Source organism: Ornithorhynchus anatinus, chromosome 10, assembly GCF_004115215.2.
Source record: "Ornithorhynchus anatinus isolate Pmale09 chromosome 10, mOrnAna1.pri.v4, whole genome shotgun sequence".
Taxonomy (NCBI): domain Eukaryota; kingdom Metazoa; phylum Chordata; class Mammalia; order Monotremata; family Ornithorhynchidae; genus Ornithorhynchus; species Ornithorhynchus anatinus.
In genome coordinates, this window is record NC_041737.1 from 54,543,445 (window position 1) to 54,567,473 (window position 24,029).

General features: G+C 62.7%; 2 protein-coding genes across 3 annotated transcripts; one reads left to right on the forward strand and one right to left on the reverse strand.

Moving 5' to 3' along the window:
* Positions 1-1,426: 1,426 nt before the first annotated feature.
* Positions 1,427-3,879, forward strand: TEX49 (testis expressed 49). The gene is made up of 4 exons (XM_029072913.2): positions 1,427-1,631; positions 2,507-2,638; positions 3,287-3,434; positions 3,728-3,879. The coding sequence occupies exons 1-4, from the start codon at positions 1,427-1,429 to the stop codon at positions 3,774-3,776; spliced, it is 534 nt and encodes a 177-aa protein (XP_028928746.1). The 3' UTR covers positions 3,777-3,879.
* A 543-nt stretch (positions 3,880-4,422) lies between these two features.
* ADCY6 (adenylate cyclase 6) lies at positions 4,423-23,661 on the reverse strand. Of its 2 annotated transcripts, none has more exons than XM_029073752.2 (23): positions 23,530-23,661; positions 20,269-20,394; positions 19,238-20,111; positions 16,265-16,414; positions 15,542-15,663; positions 15,322-15,433; positions 15,059-15,186; positions 14,417-14,575; positions 14,179-14,320; positions 13,317-13,445; positions 12,654-12,679; positions 12,382-12,529; positions 11,772-11,869; positions 11,164-11,251; positions 10,748-10,864; positions 10,370-10,528; positions 10,024-10,202; positions 9,540-9,575; positions 9,313-9,442; positions 8,892-9,155; positions 7,274-7,478; positions 6,443-6,567; positions 4,423-6,265 (listed from the first exon to the last, which is right to left on the reverse strand). In XM_029073752.2, exons 3-23 carry the CDS (start codon positions 20,108-20,110, stop codon positions 6,122-6,124), a joined length of 3,534 nt encoding a protein of 1,177 aa, XP_028929585.1. In that variant the 5' UTR covers position 20,111; positions 20,269-20,394; positions 23,530-23,661; the 3' UTR covers positions 4,423-6,121. The 2 variants fall into 2 exon arrangements, with proteins under 2 accessions (XP_028929585.1, XP_028929584.1); XM_029073751.2 differs by lacking the exon at positions 23,530-23,661 and adding an exon at positions 21,935-22,056.
* Positions 23,662-24,029: the final 368 nt, after the last annotated feature.

Consider the following 24,029-nt stretch of genomic DNA (forward strand, 5'->3'; position numbering starts at 1 on the left):
ATAATAACTGTGGTATTCATAAAGCACTTTCTATGAGGCAAGCACTGTCCTAAAGCGCTGGGGTAGACCCGGGATCATAATAATAATGTTGGTATTTGTTAAGCGCTTACTATGTGCCGAGCACTGTTCTAAGCGCTGGGGTAGACACAGGGGAATCAGGTTGTCCCACGTGGGGCTCACAGTCTTAATCCCCATTTTACAGATGAGGTAACTGAGGCACCGAGAAGTTAAGTGACTTGCCCAAAGTCACACAGCTGACAAGTGGCAGAGCCGGGGTTCGAACCCATGACCTCTGACTCCAAAGCCCGTGCTCTTTCCAGTGAGCCACGCTGCTTCTCATAAGGTGGGACCCGATCCCTGTCCCACTCGGGGCTCACAGACTAACAGGGAGGAAGAACAGGTATTTTATCCCCATTTTGCAGTTGAAGAAACTGAGGCAGAGAAGTTAAATGACTCGCCCAAAGTCACGCAGCAGGCATACCGCAAAGCCGGTATTAGAATGCAGGTCTCTTGTCTACCAGTACTATATTTTTCCCATTAGGTCATGCAGCTTCCCTGTTTTCCGGATAGTTGGCTAATCTCAAAATCGACGCATTCTTTCTAGATTCTCCGCCCTCTTTTCTGTACTCTAGACCGTGCGATGGATTTACTTATCGTGCAGCCAGTGTTCTTCCATTTTCTTATCTGCCCTCATCCCAGCCAAATTCATTTTTCCAGGGCCTAGAGAAGCAGCATGGTCCAGTGGCTAGAACACAGGTCTGGGAGACAGGAGACCTGAGTTCTAATCTCAACTCCACTACTTGCCCGCTGGGGGACCTGCACTTAGCTTCTCAGTGCCTCAGTTTCCTCATCTGTAAAATGGAGATTTGAGACCTGTTCTCCCTCTCCCTTAGACTCTGAACCCCACATGGGGCAAGTACCGATTATCAACCTGATTAGCCCATATCTACCCCAGTGTTTAGTACATTGCTTGACACAAAGACACAAAAGCACCCAGGCAATTCCTCTCCCCAGCTTCAAAGCCTTATTGAAGGCCCATCTCCTCAGAGAGGTCTTCCCTGATTAAGCCCTTATTTCCCCTCTTCCAATCCCTTCTACGTCACCTTGACTAGCTCCCTTTATTCATCCCCCCAGCCCTACAGCACTTCTATTTATATCTATAATTTATTAATATTAATGTCTGCCTCCCCCTCTAGACTGTAAGCTCGTTGTGGGCAGGGAATGTGTCTGTTTATTGTTGTTTAGTACTCTCCCGGATGCTTAGTACAGTGCTCTGCACACAGTTAGAGCTCAATTACGTATGATTGAATGAATGAATGATTGTTATCTTTGGGGTCTGCCAGGGCTAGATTAGGCGCCCCCAGCCCAGCCCCAAGCTGGCCCAGTCCTTCCTTCGGATGCAGGAACTGGACACCGAGAGCCCCAGATGCCCGGTCAGACTGCGGAGCCGTTGCCAGGGTGTCTCCATAGCAACCGGATCAACAGCACCCACGGAGAACCCCGCCGGCCTTCGGTCAGGGCGGGAGCGCGGCCCGGAGGCAGAGGGATGTCTTTCTTTGGGCTGTATCACCTGGGTTACCAAAAGCCAATAGGAGCCAAGCGGATTATCGGGGACCTGGGAGCCCAGATGGGTGAGCGGCTGGAGGCGGGGGAGGCCAGGGAGGGTTCTTCACCCCCCGGGGGCGTTGGTGAAATGGCACTTGAGAAGGAAGCGGGAAGGGTGAAAGGGAGGAAGCCACTTGGTTGGCATCCAGAAACAGCACCGGGTTGGGTCCTGGTCCCCCACTGTGGCGGTGGTGGTTACGGGGGGAGGGCAGGGCCTCAGGTCTGAACTACAGGAGCCCCCCTCCAGACCCTTCCCACGTTTTGAAGCTTCACCTTCCAGGGGCTTTCCCTGATTGAGCCCTCCTTTCCTCTTCTCCCACTCCCTTCTGGGTCACCCTGTCCTGTGCCCTTCATTCAACCCCCTTCCCAGCCCCACAGCACTTATGTACATATCTGTCATTTATTTATTTCTATAGATGCCTGTCTGCCCCCTCTAGACTGTAAGCTCACTGTGGGCCGGGAATGTATCTGTTATACTGTGGCCTCCCAACCGCTTAGTACAGTGCTTTGCACAGCACGGGCCTGGGAGTCAGACGGACCTGGGTTCTAATCCCAGCTCCGCCTCTTGCTTGCTGTGCGACTTTGGGTAAATCACTTCACTCCTCTGTGCCTCATCTGTAAAATGGGGATTAAGACTGCGAGCCCCATGTGGGACAGGGGCTGTATCCAACCTGATTATCTTGCATCTACCCCACCGCTTAAAACAGTGCTTGGCACATAGTAAGCACTTAACAGATACCATAAAAAAGTGTTCAATAAACACAATTGACCGACGGATTGAGCCCCCTCCCTCATTGAGATCCCACCTTCCCAGACCTCCTCTGGGTTCTCCCCAGCAGAAAGAGTGGGGGGCTTGGGGTTGGCTTCCCGGAGGGCAGAGCCGCCTGCCTTGTGGTTTCAGGGAACCAGGGCTGCAAGTCACCGGGCACCCCCAAGTTGCCTCCAATCGCCCCCAGAGATGAGGACCGCTCCCAGCACCAAGGCAGCCTTGATGCGTACAAGAGGCTTGTCCGGAAGAGGCAGCTCAAAAAGTGTAGGTGCCAGAGGGAGGGCGGTGGGCAAGGGGGTTGCCAATGGGGGCACCGGGGTTAGGGGGCACGTTGGGTAGATGCTCATCAGGAGGGATGGGGAAGGGCAAGGGGCCAGCTGGGGATCAGGCTGGGAGGGACCCCAGGGCTACTTGTCCGCTGTGTGACCTTAGGCAAGTCACTTCTTTGGGTCTCAGTTACTTCATCTGTAAAATGGAGATTACAACTGTGAGCCCCAAGTGGGCCAGGGACTGGTTACTTTGTATCTACCCAGCTATTAGACCAGCTCCTGGCACTAGGTAAACACTTAACAAATAACATATTACTCTTTTAAAAAGAATCCCATCCTTCTCTTCCTTTAGCAGACACAGCCCAAAGAGAAATGGCTTCTTGCTGCAGCATGCGGGAAAGAGGGTAGACACCAGAAGGGACTTTCTGGGGGATGGGACAGGAGACGCTGGGCTGGTTGATCGCTCAGCCTGAGAGAAATTGACTCTTTCACCAGGCTTCAGGCCCAACTGCTCCCAGTGAGGGAGGGAGGTCTGGGCAGAGGCAGGAGGATGGCTGGTATGACCTCAGAAGGGCCATTCCCCTCACCTCTGGGCTGAGGTGTGTTTTGTATGTGTTGGGGGTGGGTTGGGGGGCACATCCAGTTCCCAATCAGGTCTTCAGGATCCCAGTGACCGAAGGCCAGAACTACAGCTTCTGGTGGAAGCAGGATCCAGCGGGGCGATGGGAGAGGGCGGGAATGCAGTGGACTCACACTCCTGCCCACCCACTCATCAAGAGTCCCATTACCAGGTGGGCAGCATGGGGGCGGGGGACATGGGCAGGGGAGGGGGAAGGAGGGAGCAGGAGGGCAGAAGTGGGGAGAGGAAAGGAGGAGGAGGGAGAGCAGAGGAAGGGGAAGGAGGGCAGGGAAGGGGAAAGGAGGGGGAAGGAAGGCAGAGGAAGAGGAAGGAGGGCAGAGAAGGAGGGAGAAGGGGAGAGGAGGGCAAAGGAGGGGAAAGAAGGGCAGAGAGGGGGGTGGGCACGTTCCTCTTCGAGTCTGACCTCCATCCCTCGGAAGCTTACCTCTCCCACCACTCTCATAGATTTGTGGATCACATGCTGTTGACCGACGGAACCTTCTACCTCTTTTGAAGCAGGCCGGAGGGGGCAGGGGATTGCAGCCCCTTGAGGATGGGGCCCCGGGGGGGCGGGGGGGGAGGCCTGGAATAAACAGGTTTATTTAAGAGAAACAGCATGGTCTAGTGAGAAGAGTGTGGACTTGGGAGTCGGAAGAACCTGGGTTCTAATCCCAGCTCTGCTCTGGGCTGTCTGCTGGGTGACTTTGGGTAAATCGCTTCATTTCTCTGCGCTTCGGTTCCCTCATCTGTAAAATGGGGATGAAGACCGTGAGGCCCAAGTGGGACAGGGACTGTGTCCAACCTGATTAGCTTGTATGTGCCCCAGCACTTAGTACAGTACCTGGCCCACAGTAAGCACTTAAACACCATAAAATAATTTTTTTTAAAAAAAAGGTTGGATGCATATGGAGGGGAGACAGAGCCCTCATGAAGAATCTCAGTTTCTCCCCTGAGGCTGTGACCTTCCCTATTAATCAACAATATTTACTGAGTGCTTACTGTGTGTAGAGCACTGTACTAAGCGCTTGGGAGTTGGTAGACGCTCCACCCCTCCCACGGCTGGTCAGAGAGGGCAGGTCAGCGGCGTTACAAAGAGTCGCTTTATTGATATTTAAATATATTAAATATTCACTGAAATACACAGCCCCCCACCCCCCTTCCCTATCCCCCCCAATATCCCCCCCCCGCAGTGGTGACCTACCAACCCCCACCTCCAGCTCAGGCTGGGGGAAGAAGGGGACCAGGCCGGACAGGTCCAGGGCGCGGGATTCGGTGGGGGGCTCCCAACGCCCCCGCACTTTCTCCCTGGGTTTCCTGCCAGCTTCCTCCGCCCCCTCTCCCCAGTTGCCCACCCCAAGTTGGGCCATTGGCCCCTCCCCAGGGGGAGCCCTGCTCAGAAGTCTCTGAGCACTGTCAGAGCCCTATCTGAGCACTGTCTGAGCACGGCAGGGGTTTTGTCTGCAGGGAAGGGCAGCGGGTTGCAGGGGGCGGGGGGACTGAGAGCCTTCGGGGCTCTGGAGCTCTGGGTGGGTGGGTGGGTTGGGAGAACAGAGGCTCATGAGTGCCACTGTGGGCCCGTCCGCCCCACCACACGTGTACGTACATACACGCGCACACACACACGCACATACACACGCGCACGTGCACCCCGGCGGTGGCAGCAGCAGAGGTCCCGGGGAGGGGGGGGGGGACGGGACAGCCCCCCCCCCAGAACAGCCCTGCCCCTCCGACCGCCCCAGGCTCAGCTCCTCTCCTCCTCTTCCCACGGGAAGGAGACGGGGCGGGGGCGGGGACAGGGCATGCGTTACTGCATGCAATGGCACTTAGGGATTTGGCACAAAGTACAAGGCGCCCCTCCCCCCCAACATTGGCCCTCACCTTGCCCCCACCCCCCCACACATCCCCGCCCACCCCCTTCTAGCTAGTGCTGGGAGAGCGGGAATGGCGGGGAGAGGGTGTGCAAGATAACAAAAAGGCATGGACACACACACACACACAGACATACACACGCACGGCCTAGCTCGCGCCCACACACGCTCCCACCCTCCTCGCCCTCCACCCGGCTCCTCCCTTCTCCCCCCTGCCCATCCCCTCCGGAACCGGCCCACCCTCCCGAGCTGGATTCCGGCGGACCGGGAGGTCGGGCGACCCCGGCCAGTCAGAAGGGCCACGGGGGAAACTGGGCTGGGAACGAGGGAGCGGGGGGAGGGGCATGCGGCCCCAACCTCTCTCTCTTTGGCACGGTGGGGCGAGCCCCTCCCCCTCGCCCCTGCCCGTGGGCACCAGGTCGGTCTCCACCCCGGGGGTAGAGGCACTCCAGCGCTCACCACTGCCCTGGTCTGGGCCTGGTGGGTGCAGTGGGGTCCCCGGCTGGGTCGGGGAGAGTCCTGGGAGGTCGTGGGGGGCACCGGGGAAGATCCCGCCACGCCCTCTCCCCCACCCACGGGAGGTACCGACCAAACGGAGAGGCGGAAGGCCCGGCTGACCACCTCGGGCCTAGAACAAAAGGCTCTTGGAGAGACCGGGGAGGGGGCGGGTGACACTTTAGGAGGGGCACCTCCCCGCCACCGCCCCTTCAGAGTCCCACGTCGGAGCTGGGGAGGAGGCCGGAGCGGGGAGGGGGACGGCGCGGTGGGCGGCTGACCCGGGTACAAAAATAAAGTTGGTCTTGCAGTCCTCTTTCTGCCCCTCTCTACCTCCTGCGGGCAGAGCCAGCCCTCGGGCACGGTCCGGGCCGCCCCCCCGCCACGGAGGATTCAGGGGGCCGGCGGGGGGAGGGACGCTTCCCGCTCAAAGTCCGCCGAGCCTGACACCCCGGCAGCCTGGTGCCCTCACAGAGGCAGGGCGTCCCGGGCCCCGCTAGCTGGCAGACCCCGTGGGGCTCACGGGGCCCCCATTGAGGAAGTACGTGGTCATCTCGCCCTTGCCCTTCACCTTGACCACCCCACGGCACTCCAGCTGGTAGCCCTTAGCCGCCAGCACCTGGTACAGATCCGTCGTCACCTGGGCAGGAGAGGGGATCCTCAGCTTGCTCGCCGGCAGACCCTCCCCAAGTGCCCCCGGTGCACCATCCCCCTCAGCGCCACCCTCCAGGCCCTCTTACACCTTCCCCGCCCCTGTTCCTCTGTCCCCCGTCCCAGCCCCACTCACCCCCGCCCGGGAGTCCCCCCCACGGCTGACCTGGATGCGGTCAGGGACGCCGGTGCTGTCCATGCGACTGGACACGTTGACCGTGTTCCCCCAGATGTCGTACTGAGGCTTGCGGGCTCCGATCACCCCGGCCACCACCGGGCCCATGTTCAGTCCTGGGATGGGGGGAGGTCCAAGGGTCACAGGGGTCGGAGAGCAGCCCTGAGGAGCCCTGAGGAGCGGGCCCCCGTTTCCCCTGCTCCCCACCTGGAGGGTGGTGGCGGCGGAGGATGGGGGATGACCAGAGTAAGGGCTCCCCGGGCAGTTTGAACCGCCCTGAAGCGGTCCCTACCCTGGTCGCGGATCAGTCGGATGGATGGCGGGATGGCCCCGGCCCTGCTCATGGGCCGAGCCAACCCAAGGGTGGGATGGCCCCTACGCTGCTCAAGGATCGGTCCGATTGACGGCGGGACGGCCCCCACCCTGTTCGTAGACCGGTGCGATTGACAGCGGGAGGGCCACAGCCCTGCTGGTGGACCAGTCCGATCGACGGCGGAGAGGCCTCCACCTTGCTGGTGGACCAGTCCGATCGATGCCAGGGCGCCCCTTTCCTGCTAGGGGATCGACCCCATCGGCCATGTGGTGCCCTCCCGCTCCTACCTGGCTTGTGGATCAGTCCACTCAACTACGAAGTGACACACACGTGCACCCCCTCACACACCTTTCAGACCAGCTGTGAGGTGGCTCCCCCAGGCCTCTTTCCCGATCCCACTGAACTTTAGACTCCCCACCAGAAGCGGGGAGTCCGACCCGTTATCCCTGTTGTCCCTGCCCCCCCGCCCGCCCACCCACCTGCCGAGCCCGGCCCACCGGCCCACTGACCGATCTTCATCTGGAAGTTGTTGAACGAGTGCTCGTTGATGTGTTTCATCTGCTCCATGAGGCGCATGGCGTAGTCGGCCAGCGCGGTGACGTGGGAGCGGCCGGCTCGGTCATACGTGGCCGCGTTCAGCCCCGAGGCCGCCAGGTACGTGCTGCCGATCGTCTTGATCTTTTCCAGCTGCCGGAAGGGCTCCTCGCTGATGATCTGGGCGGGGGGGAAGGGTGAGGGCTCATTCCTTTGATTCGATTGTATTTATTGAGCATTTACTGAGTGCAGAGAGGACTGGGACTGGGAGAATACGATACAATAATAAACACATTCCCTGCCCACAATTAGCTTGCTGTCTAGAGGGGGAGGCAGACATTAATAGAAATAAGGTTCTCTAATAATAATAATAATAACGCTCTTTAAGTGCTTGCTACACGTCAAGCACTGTTCTAAGCATTGGGGTAGATACAATGGGGATTGAGACTGTGAGCCTCACGTGGGACAACCTGATTACCTTGTATCTCCCCCAGTGCTGAGAACAGTGCTTGTTACATAGTGAGCACTTTACAGATGCCACCATTATTATTAATATTATTGTACAAGGATAATCAGGTTGTCCCACATGAGGATCGCAGTCTCAATCCTCATTTTGCAGATGAGGTAACTGAGGCAAAGGGAAGTTAAGCGACTTGCCCAAGGTCACGCAGCAGACAAGCGGTGGAGCCAGGATTAATACCCATGTCCTCTGACTCCCAAGCTCCTAGGCCATGCTGCTTAGACCGTAAGCTCGCCGTGGGCAGGGAATGTCACTGTTTATCGGTGTATTGTACTTTCCCAAGCTCTTGGAACGGTGCTCTGCATACAGTAAGCGCTCAATAAATACGATTGAATGAATAAGGGTCAGCAGCAGTGGAGCGGAAGGGAAGTGGGGGAGAGCATCCTGCCTCTGGCCTGGGACTCCCTCCTGCTTACGATAAGATTGGTTCTTGTTAAGTGTTTACTATGTGCCAAGCACTGTTCTAAGCACTTGAATAGATACGACTTAGTTTGGACACAGTCCCTGTCCCATATGGGTCTCACACAGCACTTATGTACATATCTGTAATTTTATTTATTTATATTAACGTGCCTCCTTCTCCAGTCTGTAAACTCACTGTGGGGAGGTAATGTGTTAGAGAAGCAGCGTGGCTTAGTGGAAAGAGCCCGGGCTTGGGAGTCAGAGGTCGAGGGTTCTAATCCCAGCTCTGCCACTTAGCTGTGTGACTTTGGGCAAGTCACTTAACTTCTCTGTGCCTCAGTTCCCTCATCTGGAAAATGGGGATTAAGACTGTGAGCCCCACGTGGGGATGACCTGATTACCTTGTATCAATCCCAGCGCTTAGAACAGTGCTTGGCACATAATAAAACCATCATTTTTATTATTATTATTACTGTTATACTATATTCTCCCCAGTGCTTAATACAGTGCAGTGCACACAGTAAGTGCTCAATAAATACGACTGACTAGCTAGGCCATGCTGCTTCTTGGGTGTGTCCCCGTCCCCACCCTACCAGGTCAGGGGAGGGCCACGTGTGTGAGCACGCTTGCACACATAAAAACACACACGTCCCCCTGCCCAAGACAAAGACCTCGTCAAAGTCGGCGATGATCTCGTTGAGCAGACGCAGGCACTCGACGCCCTCGTTGTTGGCCTCCAGCTCGACGTAGAACTCGGAGAAGTTGGCGATGGAGGCGAACATGACGGCCACGCACTCGCAGGACTGGTAGTACAGCTCGTCGTTGCGCCGCTCGCGGGCCAGGAAGTGCGCCGCCACGTCCTTGGGCAGGATGTTGTGAAGCAGCCGCCGGTTGTAAGCCTGCAGCTCCTCCATCTCCTCCTTCTCGCTCGTGGCCTGCGGGCACAGGGCCCGTCACTCCAGGGGGCCGCCTCCACCCCCGAGGGCTCCAGGGGGAGGCACCCTCACCTCCCACATATACACACAGCGCCCCGGGTGGGTCCCCAAACTCTCGCGGCCCCCCAGGACGAGCTGGTCCTCTCTGCTGTCTCACCTGCAGCTTCCAGAGGAAGTCCAGGCGGGCCGTGGATTCCACCTGCTGGGCGTGCAGGTAGAGCGCCAGCGCGAACACCAGCAGGATCACGGGCGTCATGTACTTCAGCGCCAGCTTCTCGCCCGCCAAACTGGGGAGGGCACGGGTTCAGCCCCACGTGGGGAACTGGAACCCCCCACCTCCCGGTCGCCCCTGCATCCTCCTGCCCTCACACCTTGCCCACTCACCACTCTGCCCCATCCTGAGTCTCGTTGTAGGCCGGCCTGCGGGACATAGGGAGGAGAAATAGGCGAAATCAGGGAGGGTGGGAGGCTGAGTGCTGAGGTGCAGGAGAGGGGCTCTCTGGAGCGGGAGTGGGGTGGGAGGGGCTTCCCAGGGAGCGGGGCTTCCCAACTTGGCGGGGCGGGAGTGGCTTATCAAAGGTGGCATTCCCAAACAGTTAGGGTTTAGGGAGGTGGGTATAGTGGGCAGGGCCAAGGGCAGGATCGGGGTAGGCCCAGGGAGCCGGGGTCAGGGAGCAGGGCCGGGGTGAAGCCAGGACCTATGAAGGGTGGCATTCCCAAAGAGTTAGAGTTTGGAGAGATGGGTACGGTGGGCAGGGACAAGGGCAGGTATATTAGGGCTGGGGGAAGGATTAGGGATGGGCCAGGGGGTGGAGCCAGGAGGAGGGGCGAGGGATGGGAGCAGGGGGCGTTGGGGACGGGCGCTCACAGAGCATGGGCGAGCAGCAACAGGTCGTAGTTGTCGAAGAGCACGGCCGGGGGGCCGAGCAGCAGCAGAGCGAGGTAGAGCAGTCCCATGGCCAGCACGAGGGCCAGCTTGCCCAGGCTGCTGATGTGCAGGAAGAGGGAGCAGGCCAGCAGGCTCAGCAGGAGGCTCTCCGTGAAGTACTGCGGGACACGGGCAGACCAGACGGACATCGATGGAGGAGGAGGAGGCGGGGTCGTGGCGGGGAGCGAATGGGGAGGAGGGAAACGGAGGCAGGGACTGGTAAAGAGCCGGGGTGAGGGGGAGAGGGCGACCATCTCCTCGCCAGCCCACCGGCCCGCACGGGTACCTCGGGGAAGCTGCAGGCGGGAGCCGTGCCCGGGCAGGGCGGGACCTCGGCGCCGAGGGAGAAGTTGAGTCTCCGCAGGTGGCAGGCGGTGATGGCGGCGGGCGTCAGGTTCAACGTCTTGGCCGCGCAGCTCCGCACGGGGGTGTGGTCGCAGGAGAACTGTTGGAAGCCAGGTGTGGGGGGGGGTCGTGTCACGGGGTGCCACTCGGAGGCAGGCGGGACCCGGGTGCCCTGGGGGTTGCGGGATGAGCAGCCCGGGGAGGGCTACCCACGGGCGGGGAAGGGGACTGGCAGGGCCCGAGGGACCAGCGGGGAAGGCACAGGGATGGGGCGGGGGAGGGGAGGAGGGCCGGGGGTCCGGGGGCGGGGGCCGGGTACCATGGTGGCGAAGGCGGAGACGAAGACGAGCAGGATGGAGAAGACGCCGACGGCTGTGCTGCGGGCCCGGGAGCGGACGATGTTGCGGGAGAGGCGTTGCAGGGCGGGCGGGCACAGCTGGCCGAGGCGGGAACGGGGAGGAGAGCCGGGTGAGGGAGGGGTCCGGTCGAGGGCGGGGAGCGGGAGTCGGGGAAGTCGGTGGGGGTGGGGGGTAGAGATGGGGACCAGGATTGGAGGGAGAGGCGTAGGAAGAGGGGAGAAAGAGCCCGGGCCCAAGAGTGAAGGGGTGAGGGCAGGGCTACGGCCGACGGGGCAGAGTTGAGGGCGGGGCTCAGGGCAGTATTATGGCCGAGGGGCAGGGCTTAAGGGCAGAATTGAGGATGCGGGGGTGGGAGCCGTCCGAGGGACACACTCACAGAGAGGCAGGAGTAGGCGGCACAGACCAACAGGATGCCAGACAACAGGAGGAAGATGCCTCCGAAGAGACCAAGCATCAGGGCCGAGCTGGGAGAGAGAGGGTATTGACCAGTGAGGCTCAGCTCCCCCCGCCCACCACCTCCCTCTCCTTGGGGAGTCCCGGGGGTCTAAGTTCGTGCAGTCCAGCTGAGGAGGGTCCCCGGGGCGGGAAGGTGGAAGACGGAACCAAGCCAGCCTTAGGAGCGCATGGGGGTTTTCACTGTGGGCAGGGAACACGTCCACTCTCCCAAGCGTTTAGTACAGTGCTCTACACACAGTAAGCGCTCGATAAATACAACTGATTGATTGAAAGACACGATCCCTGCCCTCGAGGGGCTTTCAGTCTAACAGGAGAGGTACACATTTCAATAAATAAATGCGTGCGTACAGGTATGGGAAGCAACCTAGGATAAGGCTACGGACACGAGTGCCTGGGGGACAAGGATGGGGGAGAGTACCTAAGTGCCAGGGGGTGGGACTGAGGACTCAAAGGAGGCATGGGGAGGGACAATAGGGTGACTGGTGGCCCGGGGAGAAGGGGGTGCAGCACAGGGTGAGGGCTCCTTACCGCGGAACGACGAGGAGCTGGATGAGGCAGATGAAGCAGAAGACGAGTAGGGTACAGGCCACGGAGCCCCCAAAGCGTGAGTCCACCTTTCGCGAGTACTGGGGGGTCGAGAGGGAAGTGAAGGAGCAGGGAACCGGGGGTGGTGGTGAGGCCTCCCCCCGCACCGGGTCCCCCATTCCGGGTTGCCGACAGATCGCCCGCATGTCCGGCAGCCGCAATTCCCAGGAGGCCCTGAACCCCGAGGACGAGGTGGACGAGTTCCTGGGCTGGGCCATCCACCAGCTGTGCGAGGACCAAGAATCCCAAGCCGAGTCCCAAGAATCCTGGCTTCCCCAGTGCCTCCCAGGACACGTCCTCAGGATCCCAGAGTCCTCCAGGGCACACCCAGGACATTTCTCCCAGGTCCCCCCAGAGCACGTCCCCCCAGGTCCCAGTCCCCGCAGTTCACCCACAGGACACGTCTCCCGGGTCCCAGTGCCCCACCAAGCCTCCCAAGGCAAGTCCTCCAATTCCCATTACCCGCCCCCCATGTGCCCCCCAAGACAAGTCCCCAGGGTCCCAGAGCCCCCCAGCGCCTCCCCCCAAGGCCAAGCACCCCTAACCTGCCCACCTTCTTCTCGAGATCTTTGGTCTGGAAGGTGAGCAGGAAGCGCCGCACGTGGTCCTTGCGCAGCTGGTCGATGCTGCGGGCGTCGATGGCCCGGCCCAGGAACTCGTCAACCTCGTCCTCGGGGTTCAGGGCCTCCTGGGCGCTGCGGCTGCCGGACACGGCGGGCGATCGGTCGGCAACCCGGGGTGGGTGACGCGGTGCGGGGGGAGGGCTTTTGCCCACCCCTTGCCAGCAAACCCACTCCCCATACCGGCCCCCGCCAAGACACTCACTTGTCTTTGCTGGAGTCATCGATGCCCTAAAGAGAGAGAGAAAGAGAGAGTTGGGGGTGAGAGGAGAAGGTCAGGGGAGCGGGGCGAATCGATTCATCGATCAGTAGTGGTGTTGGAACTCCCACTGTGGGCTAAGCAGTGGACTAAAGCACCCGCTCGGGCACAATACAGTTGGCAGGCAGCCCGGTCGCTGAGATTGAGGGGAACAGTGGGGTGGTATAGGATATTATCTCGCCCCCTCCTACCTCACCCATGAGCTTTGCTGCCCACCCTCTCCCAACCTCCAGGGGTGGGGGTCCCGAGTGGAACCGGCCCTGAGGATTGGAATGGGGGCGGGGGGCTGGAGACGGCTATCGGGGTCCAGAGGAGGAAGGGGAGGAAGCAGTGGGGAGTGGGGACGACTGGGAGGGAGGGAGATAAGGCCGGTGGGGCAGGAGGGGCTGGGGAACGCTGATAGGCAGAGGCTGGGGTAGGCAGGGGAGAGGGGTGCGAGTGTCTCTTTGCTGGGGGGGGCAGGGGGTCACCCGAGCAGCAAAGCTCCCCAAGGGTTAGGGGAGACAGACCACCTGCCGGCTGGTGCGGGGGGAGGGGCCCGGCAGGGGCAGCCACATCGAGGAGGAGCCCTGAGGGGGGTGGTCTCTGGACCCCAGATGGCCCCCTCACCATCTGGCGGAAGGCTTTGGAGTCCTTAGTGCGAGGAAAGGAGCGCTCGGGCACCCAACGCGGCACCAGCCCATCCGTCGAGTTGGCACGTGCCCGCTGCAGCTTGGCTAACATGGCCTTCTCCTCCTTCTGTGTCAGGGGAGGGGAGGGTGTGGGGGGTCATTAGGGATGCCACCGTCCCTCCCCGGGACCTGCCCCAAGATGCCCACACCCTCCCTGCCTTTCTGGGAGGTCCCAGGGTCCAAGCTGGCACCGAGCAGAGCCCGGCCGGTCCTGGCTCGGATGGCCCTGGGGAAGAGTGTCATTGGCGGCAGAGCCTACGAGAGGGGCTGCCCAGACCCATCTGCCCTGGATGCATCGCCCGAACTGGACTTTCCTTCCTTCCCACTCAGCTCAACTCCCGTAACAGTGGATGATGATTATGATGATAACGATGGTATTTGTTAAGTGCTTACTGTGTGACAAACACTGTTCTGAGAGCTGGGGTAAAGACAAGATAATCAGGTTGGACACAGTCCCTGTCCCACATGGGGCTGACAATCTTAATCCCCATTTTATAGATGAGGTGACTAAGGCACAGAGAAGTGAAATGACTTACCCTAGGTCCCACAGCAGACAAGTGGCAGAGCCGGCATTAGAACCCAGGTCCTTCTGAGTCCCAGGCCCATGTGCTCTACTCTAAGCCACACTGCCTTTCAGAGAAGATGAATGGCGGAGACAGGATTTGAACCCCAATCCTCTGACTTCTAGGCACGGGCTCTTCCCACTAGGCCCCACTGCTTGTCTCCTAAACGGCCCACCCCCTGGCTCCGGGACCACCCCCGCCACCGGTACCCCCGCCCTTCTCCCCCTCAGGCCTCACCCGTTTCTGGCTGGCGCCGAGGATGAGGAAGGTCTCGATGCTGTGCTCCTTCAGGTAGGCGTTGCGCTCGCCGCCCCGGCCCGGCTCCACCTCGTAGTCGCCGTTCAGGTACTGCAGCGTGGCCTGCGTGATGTGGATCCGGCTGCCGGGCAAGTGGTCCCTCAGCTTCCGGCCCTTCTCCCGGACCCCAGCGCCCGCGGATCGCCCCCTCCGCCCGCTCCCCGTCCCGGTCCCCTACCCGGCGCGGCCTCCCGCCTCCATGTGGTTGGCCAGCGTGACGTCGTTGGACCAGACGTCAAACTGCCACTTGCGGAGGCCGAGCACGCCGCAGTGCACACGGCCGCTGTGGATGCCCACACGCATATTCACGTTCACGCCGGTCACCTCTCGCACCAGCCTGCGGGCACCGGGCACCACGGTCAGCTCCACTGGCCCCTCCGGGCCCGGACCCCCGTGGCCCCCGGCGGTCCCGGGAGCCACGAGGGGGGTGGAGGGAGGTCTCTAGAAGGCTGGGGGAGGGGCAAGCTGAGATGAAGTCCTCTAGACTGTAAGCTCGTTGTGGGCAGGGAATGAACTGTACTCTCCAAGCGCTTAGTACAGTGCTCTGCACACAGTGAGCGCTCAATGAATACGATCGAATGAATGGGTCTGCCCAGTGGTCACACTGTACTCTCCCAAGCACTTTATACAGTGCTCTGCACACAGTAAGCACCCAATAAATACAACTGAAGGAACACCCACGGTGGGGAATCTTGGGGGGCTGAGGGATTCCCTCTCCCAAAATGAATGGGGCAACTAGGGAGAAGGCAGGGGTTGGGGGTGTATTTGGGGACCCCGGGAGGGAACTGGGGGGAGGGCCGAGGGTCAGGGTCTCCCTCACGAGATGGCCTCGATCATGTCAACGCCCATCTCCACACAGCAGTGGGCGTGGTCAGCCCGCGGCTCGGGCAGGCCGGACACGCAGTAGTAGCAGTCTCCCAGGATCTTGATCCGCAGACAGTGGTTCTCCTGGGGGCGGGACGGTGACCCGTGACCCCAGAGGCTCGGCCCACCCAGCCCCAGGGTCCACCCGCCTGCAGGCCCCGCCCTCGCGCCCACCCCCAGGGGTCCCGCCCACCCTCGGGAGGGGGGGCCCATCCTCACGGCGGCCAGCTTGTCGAACCGGGCGAACAGCTCGTTGAGGGTCATGACGAGCTCCTGGGCAGTGCACTGGGAGGCCAGGCTGGTGAACCCCTCGATGTCCGCAAACAGGATGCTGGGGTGAGTGAAGGGAGCCCCGGTGAGGGAGGCGCCCGGGTGGACTCCCCCACCCCCCTCCCCCAGCCCCAGCCTACGGGGGGCCCGGTCATCCCCAAATCCCTACCTGACGTTGTCGTGCTTCTGGATGTAGATTTTGTGAAACATCATGTCCTCCTGCTTGGCGCTGATGTCCTCCTTCATCTCCAACGCCACGTGCTGGGGCAGCACCGACAGCAGCAGGCGCTCCTGCCCGAGGAATCGGGGTCAGGGAACCCTCTCCCCGCCCTCCATCCCCAACACTATGGCCACAGACCCGCCCCCACCCTCCCGGCAACAGTGTTCTTGACGCTCCCAATCCTCCTCTCTTACTTTCCCAAGCATCTACATCCCACGTCCCTTGGGGGACATAGCCCGGCCCTCGGGTAAGATCCCACCAGATGATGCTAACAATAATAATAATAATAATAATAATAATAATAATAGTATGTGTTGAGCACGTTCTGTGTGCTGGGCACTGTTCTAAGCGCTGGGGTGGATACAAGCAAATCAGGTTGGACAAAGTCCCCGTCTCATGTGGGGCTCACAGATTTAATTTCCATTTTACAGATGAGGCACAGAGAAATGAAGTAACTTGCCCAAGGTCACACGGCAGACAAGAGGTAGGGCCGGGAAGAGAATCCAGGTCCCTCTGAATCCCAGCCCCTGGTCTATCCACTAGGCCCGCTGCATCCCACCAAATCCGACCACATCCCTCTGCATCAGCCCCACCCACCCCAGATCTGTGGCCACCTTTACCGCCCTTGTTGTGGCTAGCCGTGTCGGGTTGGGGGCTGGAGGGAGCGCTCACCTGCTGCCGGTTCTCGTGCTGGAGGTGGAGCCGGGCCTGGATGTACCCCCGGGTCTCCTGGAAGGCCTGGCGCTGGGAGACCTCGGCCGGGTAGTGGGTGCAGATGCCGATGACGTTGGTGCAGAGGAAGAGGAGGAGGTTGGCGCTGAGCTGAGATGGGAGGGAGGGAGAGAAGGGGCATCAGACCCTCTGTCCCTCTCCTCTGACCATCTGTGGAGAGGCACCTCCTGGGGAGAGGGGATGGGGGGAGAGGGTCTTCTCCTCCCCAGCCCCGTCCCTCCGGCCTCCCTGGCCCCTCATGCCCGGTCCAGCCCCGAGACCTCTGGCCCAGGCAGGACACTGGAGCATCAGCCAGGAATCCAGTCTCGAGCCCCTGGAGAGATTAGGGGACTACCGCACGTCCCCCTGCAACCCCAAAAGAGGAAAAACTACCCTCTCAGAGCACTGGCAGGGGTGAGGGGTGGAAATGGGACAGGGAGGGCATAGTCAGGACGGGTGAGGAGCATTAGCTTCGGCTGCTCTCTGCCCCAGTCGACCGCCAGAAGTCCTCTGGGTGCCCCAGCTGACACCCCGAGCCCAACTTAATAGTAAGAGTTGTGATATCTGTTAAGCACTTACTATGTGCCAGGCACTGTACTAAGCACTGGGGTAGAGACAAGCTAATGATAATAGTTATGGTATCTGTTAAGCGTTTACTGTGTGCCAGGCACTCCGCTAAGCGCTGGGGTGGATCCGACAAATCGGGTTGGGCCCAATCCCTGTCCAACGTGGGACTCACCGTCTTAATCCCCATCGTTCAGATGAGGTAACTGAGGCACACAGAAGTGATGTGACTTGCCCACGGTCACACAGCAGGCAAGTGGTTGAGCCGGGATCAGAACCCAGGTCCTTCTGACTCCCAGGCCTGTGCTCTATCCACTAGGCCAAGCAAAGCTGCCCATTCCTTCAGGGGGCTCAGTGAGGGAAAGGGGGCCATGGGGCTTGAGGTGGGGGCGGTCGGCTGATGGGACCGAAGCCGCTGGGGGGCTACCCCGGGGGTGGTGGGGGGTGGAAAGGCGAGGTTACCGCTGCTCCCGGGCCCCTTCCAGCCACAGGCCGGGGAGGGAGGGGAAGAGAGGGCCGGAGGGGAAGAGGGCGGGAGGGCAAGGGGCCCTATCTCTGGGTTTCTAAGAATAACAGGGAGGAGAGAGGGAGGGAGGGAGGGAGGGAGGGAGGGAGGAGAGGAGGGGGGGGGTAAACCAGGCGACTTCCCGTCCCCTCTCCCTGGAGCCCGGGAGGAAAATGTGAGTCACCAGGAGGGGAGTTGGGGGGGGGGGGGGGGGGCCCTGTATGCATGCATGTATGTATGTGTGTGTGTGTGTGTGTGTGCACATGTGAGTGCCTCTGCACACCAGAGGGGTGCCTGCAGTCATGTGTACACCCGCAAATCATCTGGGCATGTGCTTACATTCGCCTGGGAGAGCCTGCGTGTGTGCAAGCCCACAGGCACGTGCCCATGGGAGAGGATGCTGGCGTCCCTGCGTGTGTGTGTGCACGTGTGCATGCAGGCCAGGGCGGGATCTTCATTCTGTGCACGTGTAGGCATCACCGGGCACGTGTGCGTGTCTGTGGGTGAGGGTGTGACTGGGCACGGGTGAGTGTGTGTCAGGGGCAGGAAGGCCCGGGATGGCTGGGGTCAGACTCTGGGCCTCCTCTTCCCCTCCCCTCCTACCCCGCCTCAGAGGAGAACAGGGGGTAGTCGCAGCTGCCCCCCGCCCACCCAACTCCCCACCTCGGCCCCCCCACCTCCACTTGCTCCGGAGTTTACGGTACCCCAAGGGGAGGAAAGGGAGAGGGCAGGGTAAGTCGTGGCTCAGTGGAAAGAGCACGGGCTTTGGAGTCAGAGGTCATGGGTTCAAATCCCTGCTCGGCCACATGTCAGCTGTGTGACTTTGGGCAAGTCACTTAACTTCTCGGTGCCTCAGTTACTGTAAAATGGGGATTAAGACTGTGAGCCCCACGTGGGACAACCTGATTCCCCTGTGTCTACCCCAGCGCTTAGAACAGTGCTCGGCACATAGTAAGCGCTTAACAAATACCAACATTATTATTATTATTATTATTAAGTCCGGGGCTCGGGGCGGAGAACTCCCCTCCCCACCCAAGAATGTGTCCGGGCTCCAGGGCTGAGGTGGCGGCCGTGTGCCCGGGCGGGCACTGAGCCCAGCAGCCAGGCACCTGGCCAGGGGGAAGGACACACCCTCTCACCACCACCCCCCACATACTCCGTTTCCCCTCCCGGAGTCGGCCTGGTGGGCAGAAAAGGAGCCAGGTTCTGAGGTGCCCTCGTCCAGCGGGCCCACCGCTCACCTGCCAAGGTGAGCGAGGAGGCGGAAGGGAGAGGAAGTGACGGCCGGCACGGGGGTGCCTGGCCCTTTAAGAGCCCAGCGGGCACACGTTCCACAGACAAACCCGCCGATAAAGTTACTTCAAAAGGAACATTGTGTCCCGGGCGGCAGCATGGCGCGGGCAGGGTCGGCCTCGGGCCAGCGCTGCCCGGTTCCGTTCCCCAGGGCCCAAACTCCAGGCGGCAAACCCCTCTGGCCCATAGTGGGCGCTGCCAGGGGAGGGCAAGGGTCAGGCGACGGGCCAGGAAGGGAACGGGAAGCTGGGGATTCCCGGGAGGGGTCGGAAGCCTGTGCCCCATAGGCACCGCGCTGAACACTCCTCCCTGGGCTTCTGGCCTTGCTCCCCGCCACCGCCCTAGGAGGGGGCGTCAAAAGGGGAGGAGGGCTGGGAGTATGGCCGGGATGTGGCTGGGGGTGGCTGACTTTCATCCGCGGGGGGCCCGAGAGGTGTAAACGGGGAGGACGGGTGGAGCGGGTCTGGATATCTTCCCCCCACCCGCCCGCCCGGACTCCGACCGGCCCCTGGGTGGGGGACACGACGCACCCAGCCCGGATGCCCCCCGCGGCCCCCGGGGCGGCCGCCCACCTGCTTCCAGAGGAAGGCGTCCTCGCGGTTGAGGCCCCAGGCGAGGAGGAGGTGCAGGGCGGAGAGGCCCAGGCCGCTGAGGACGGCGGCCCGCATGCGGACGGGGAGCAGCGTGTAGGCCACGTAGACGAAGAAGACGGTGGCCCAGAGCCCTTCGGAGGCCCCACGCGGGGCCAGCGCCAGCAGCCCCAGCCCCTGGACCGTGCCCAGCAGCGCCAACACCGCGTAGCTCACCAGGCCCATGCAACCAGGCCGGAAGCCGCGCCGCGTGCACACGGCCATGAGCGCCAGGAACAGGGCGGCCGCCACGGCCAGGGCGGCCACGTAGGGCGGGTCGGGGGCGGCCGGCGCGGCGTGGAAGGCCAGCAGGACGCCCATGGCCAGCACCAAGACGCCCATGAGCAGGGTCAGGGAGCTCTGGTTCATCTGGAAGAAGTAGCGCTGGTACAGGCGTTCCAGCTTGGCCGACTCGAACTGCTTCGACTGGAAGACCCGGGCCAGCCGCCGCCAGCCGGCCCCGCCCCCGACGCCCCCCGGCCCCGCCGCCGCCGCCCCGCCGCCGGCCCCCTCACCACCGGTCCCTTCGCCCTCCTCGAAGCCCAGGGCCACCGCCTTGAGGCCCAGTTCGTGCCCCGTCCCGCCGGAGGGCCCCGTCCCGCCCGGTGGTCCCGCGGTGCCCGCCCCAGCCCCCTTCCGGGCCGAGGTCTCGCCGGGCCGGGGGGCGTCCGGCGCGGGCTCCTGGAGGCAGCTCATGTAGCGGGGGCCGCACAGCCCGCCCGTGCCCCGCCGCTTGCTCTTCTGCCCGTTGCGCTCGCCCCAAGCCGTCTTCCGCTCGTCCACCTTGGGCACCAGGAGGCCGCGGAACCAGGACATGCTGGTGGGGGGTAGGGGGGAGGGCAGGATCAGCCAGACTGGAAGGCCCCAGAACCCAGGAGATCCTGGGATCGGGGGGTGGGTGGGCGGTCATCTCCCGTTCCCCCCCGCCCCGCAAAGCACCACCTCCCAACCTCATCTCCCCAACCGGGCCTTACCTGAGGGGTCACTCTTGCCCGCACCCTGGGCCAGGGGACACTGCATTTATCTGCCTGTGGGTGCCGGGGTGCCAGGCGAGAACGACCACTTTGGGTCGCGTCGGGGACTCGGCACAGATGTGGCCCCTGGAGACGGATGGGGCGGCCGGAGTCAGAAAGGCCCGGCCGGCGGTGGGTAGCCCGCCCCAAGGTCCGGCCCGGGGCCGCCCGCCCGGCTCACCCTAGCTCCGGCCACCCCATCCATCCTTCTGACCCCAGCAGCCCAGCCCCCCGACCCCCTGAGGTCACTCCCTCAGACCACTGTCACCCCCAACCCAAAAGGAGGGGTCGGGGCACGAGAGGCCCGGCCGGGGGCACGGGGATGAGGCACCCTCCTCGCCAAGCTCTGCCTCTGCCAATGAACGGGAGACAGGGGTGGGACAATCTTAAATCACATCCCAGTCACCAAGTGGGCACAAGTCATAGACCCACGAGCCGACACGAACGCACACTTGGCACACACCCAGGGGCAGATACAGACAAAAATGGGGGGGCAGACCGGGGAACAGACTTGGGGGGAGACCCAGGCACAGACCCACATACAGGCCCAGGTGTGGGCACAGACCCTGGTACCCAGTCACAGAGTCACATCTCCCAAATGCTCTGCATCCACGACTCTGGGGGTCAAACCCAGCCCCAGCTCTGGGGATCGGGGAAGAGAGAGGGGTGGGTGAAGGGGTGGAGGGGGTGGGCTGGGGCAAGCAGTCTTAGCAGAGGCCTCTCCGCCCTTGGGTTCCTCCCGGGGGTGATGGGGCCTAGAGAGCAGGGGTCGGGGGAACTTGCAGGGAGAGCCTTCTCTCCTTCAGCAGATACCCTCGGGTCCCTCATCAGGGTCTCAGTTTCTCTATTTCCCCCACCTTACAAGCACGAGCAGCCTCGTGCCTGGAGAGTGAGGGGGTCCCTCCTGTTACCCCGGAATCAAACCCCGGGCGGCTTACGCTCCCTAATTCCCTGCAGCAACACAACGTAGGTCACCCTGCCCCTTCCCTCTCTGACCAATGCAGCCCCCCATCCCTCCGGGGCGTACAGGAGCGGCAGACCGAAGGGATTTTAGCCCCCCACCGGAAATTGGGAGGGGGCAATGGAGTTCGGATGCTGCTCCCACAATCCTCGCCAGGGCTTCCACCCCGCCCCTCGGGTACCCCCTGTTCCCCGGGGTGCAGCCTGACGCCGACCCCCTCCCCCGAGATCTGCAGATTATCTCGGGGTCGCCCCCTCCCCTCATGAGGAAGCCCAGGTGGGGTGGGGGGAAGAGAGAGCGGGTCCCCTTCCCCCTTCCTCTCAGCCCCTCAGCCGGGCCTCTCTGCTCGGAGCCCCCCTACCCATCGAAGCACGGCGAGGGCAGGCACGACCTCGGAGGCGGGGGGGTCTCCCCTCCCCAGAACAGGGGACGGGCCGACCCTTCCCCCCAACACCCTGCCCCCTTCTCCTGTGGCACCACGGCGCGCCCCCCTCCCAAGAGATCCCCCGCCCCCCAAGCGCCCGGCCGCCGGAGCCCCTCCCTAGGCCAAGACGGGGAAGGGAGGGAGAGGGGCTCGGGACTCCGGGGTCCCCCCGTCCCCCGGGGGACAGCGATCCCGCTGGGCCCAGTCCTGCCCCGCCGGGCCCCCCGGCCCCGGGCGCTCACCTGCCAGGGTGGATGGGCGCGTCCCCCGGGCCCCCCGCCCCCGGCCCCCCGGCCCGCTCGGTCCGTCCGTCGGTCGGTCGGTCGGTCGGTCGGTCGGTCGGCGGCCCCGGCCCTTGTCCAGCGAGCGCAGCCGCCCTCTACCCCGGATCTGCCTCGCTCCCCGCCGGCCCGGCCCCCCGCCCCCCCGCCTTAAAGGCACAAGCTCCCTTTTGTCCGGGCCCCCCTGCCCCTCCCCCCTCCAGGGACAGACCCCCCCCCTCCTCCCCCAAGCCCAAATCGGGGGGCGCCACCGGCCCACCCCTTCCTCCCTCCCAAGGGCCCCTCCCCCGTCCCGGGAGAACAAGGGGCTTCTGTTCAGGGGGTCGGGACCCTAGGGAGTTGGGGGGGGCCACCCCCCACGCCCCCCCTCCGGCCGGGCCGCCCCGCCCCCATCGCGAGGACCGGTCCCCACCCCCTCCCTGCGGGATCGGCCTCCCTGGGGACCCTCCCCCATGCGGGGCTTCCCCCGGCCCCCCCTCCCACGCCCTCGGGGTCCCCTCCCCAATCCCTCCAGGTCCCCCGGGCCCCCCCACGAGTTCCTCCCGCTTCTGGCGGGCCCGGCCCCTCCGGAGACCCAAGTTTAATGATTAATTAACATTTCACTGCAGGAGGCGCCAGGTGTGAAAAAGCGGCCTCCGGGGGCCGAGGCGGCCGGCCCCCGCCTCCCGGGCCCGAGGGGGTCCCTTCCCCTCCCCAAGTCAGGGGGAGGGTGGGACAGGGTCTTCCCCGCCCGCCCTCCCCCTCCCCGGTGACCCCAGGGGGTCGCCCCCCCCCCCCCCCCGGCCCACTTGCGGGGACATCAGCAGCCCGACCCCATTAAGGGGGCCCGAACTTGGGGGCGGGCATTTGGGTTCCCCCAATTTCTCCTCCCCTTCCCCCCCCCCCCCCGGTTACCTGGGGCCGGATGTCACGTGGCCTCGGCCCTTAACCCTTTCGAAGGCACGCACCCCTGGGGAAGGGGCGAGGGCCCGGCCCTGGGGTTGGGGGGGGGGGGGCGGGGAGGGCCTGGGCGGGGGTCGCGGGGACGAGATACGGGGAATGGGGAGCCCCTTCGGCCAGCGAGGAGGAAGGGAGAGGACAGGGGCGGGGCAGGTGCGGGCCCGTGTCTGCCGGGGCTGGGAAAAATTCCCACCTCCACCGCGCTTCCTCCACCTCCCAATAATAATAATGATGATAACTGTGGTCTGGGTTAAGCCTCTGCTGTGTGCCGAGCCCTGTTCTAAACGCTGGAGTAGATACAAGATCATCAGATCGGACACGGTCCCACCCTACCTCCAGTCCTGTTTCTCCCCCAGTTCTACTCCCCTGCCCCTCCCGGCTTCTTCCCCTCCTGCTCCCTCTCCCACACCCCAAACCGCCCCAGGCCTTCCCTCGGACGTTCGGGGGATCCCCGTGGGAACGGTCCCCTCTCCCACCCCCGCCGAGGGAGGAGGCAACAGCAGAGACCGGGATGGCGCGGGGAGCCAGGACCCCCCGGGGCCTAGGAGCGACAGGTGACCCTCAGCAGCGCCCCTCCACCCACCCCCCCCTCCCAGCCCGCCCCCCCCTCCACGCACCTCAGATTTCTTCTCGACGAGGAACTGAAAAACACTTTGAAATCCTCGAATAGGAGGCTGTGTGCCCGTCAGTCATGCTCACAGACACACACCCCCTCAGACACACCTAGACAGAAACACACACGCATACACAGAGACGCACACCCACGGACACACACCTAGACAGAAACACACATGCACACACCGAGACACACACCCAGACGGAAACGTACACGCACACACAGAGACACACACCCACGGACGTACGCCTAGGCGGAAGCACACGCGCCTCCACCGAGACACCCACCCACCGACACACACCTAGACAGAAACACACATGCACACCCAGAGACGCACACCCACGGACACGCTCCTAGACGGAAACACGCACGCCCACGGACACACGCCTAGACAGACGCACCCATGCATGCACACAGACCCGCGCCTAGACAGAAACACGGGGGCATCCACAGACACAGCCCACGGGCCCGCACCTAGACGGAAACCCAGGGCCACCCATC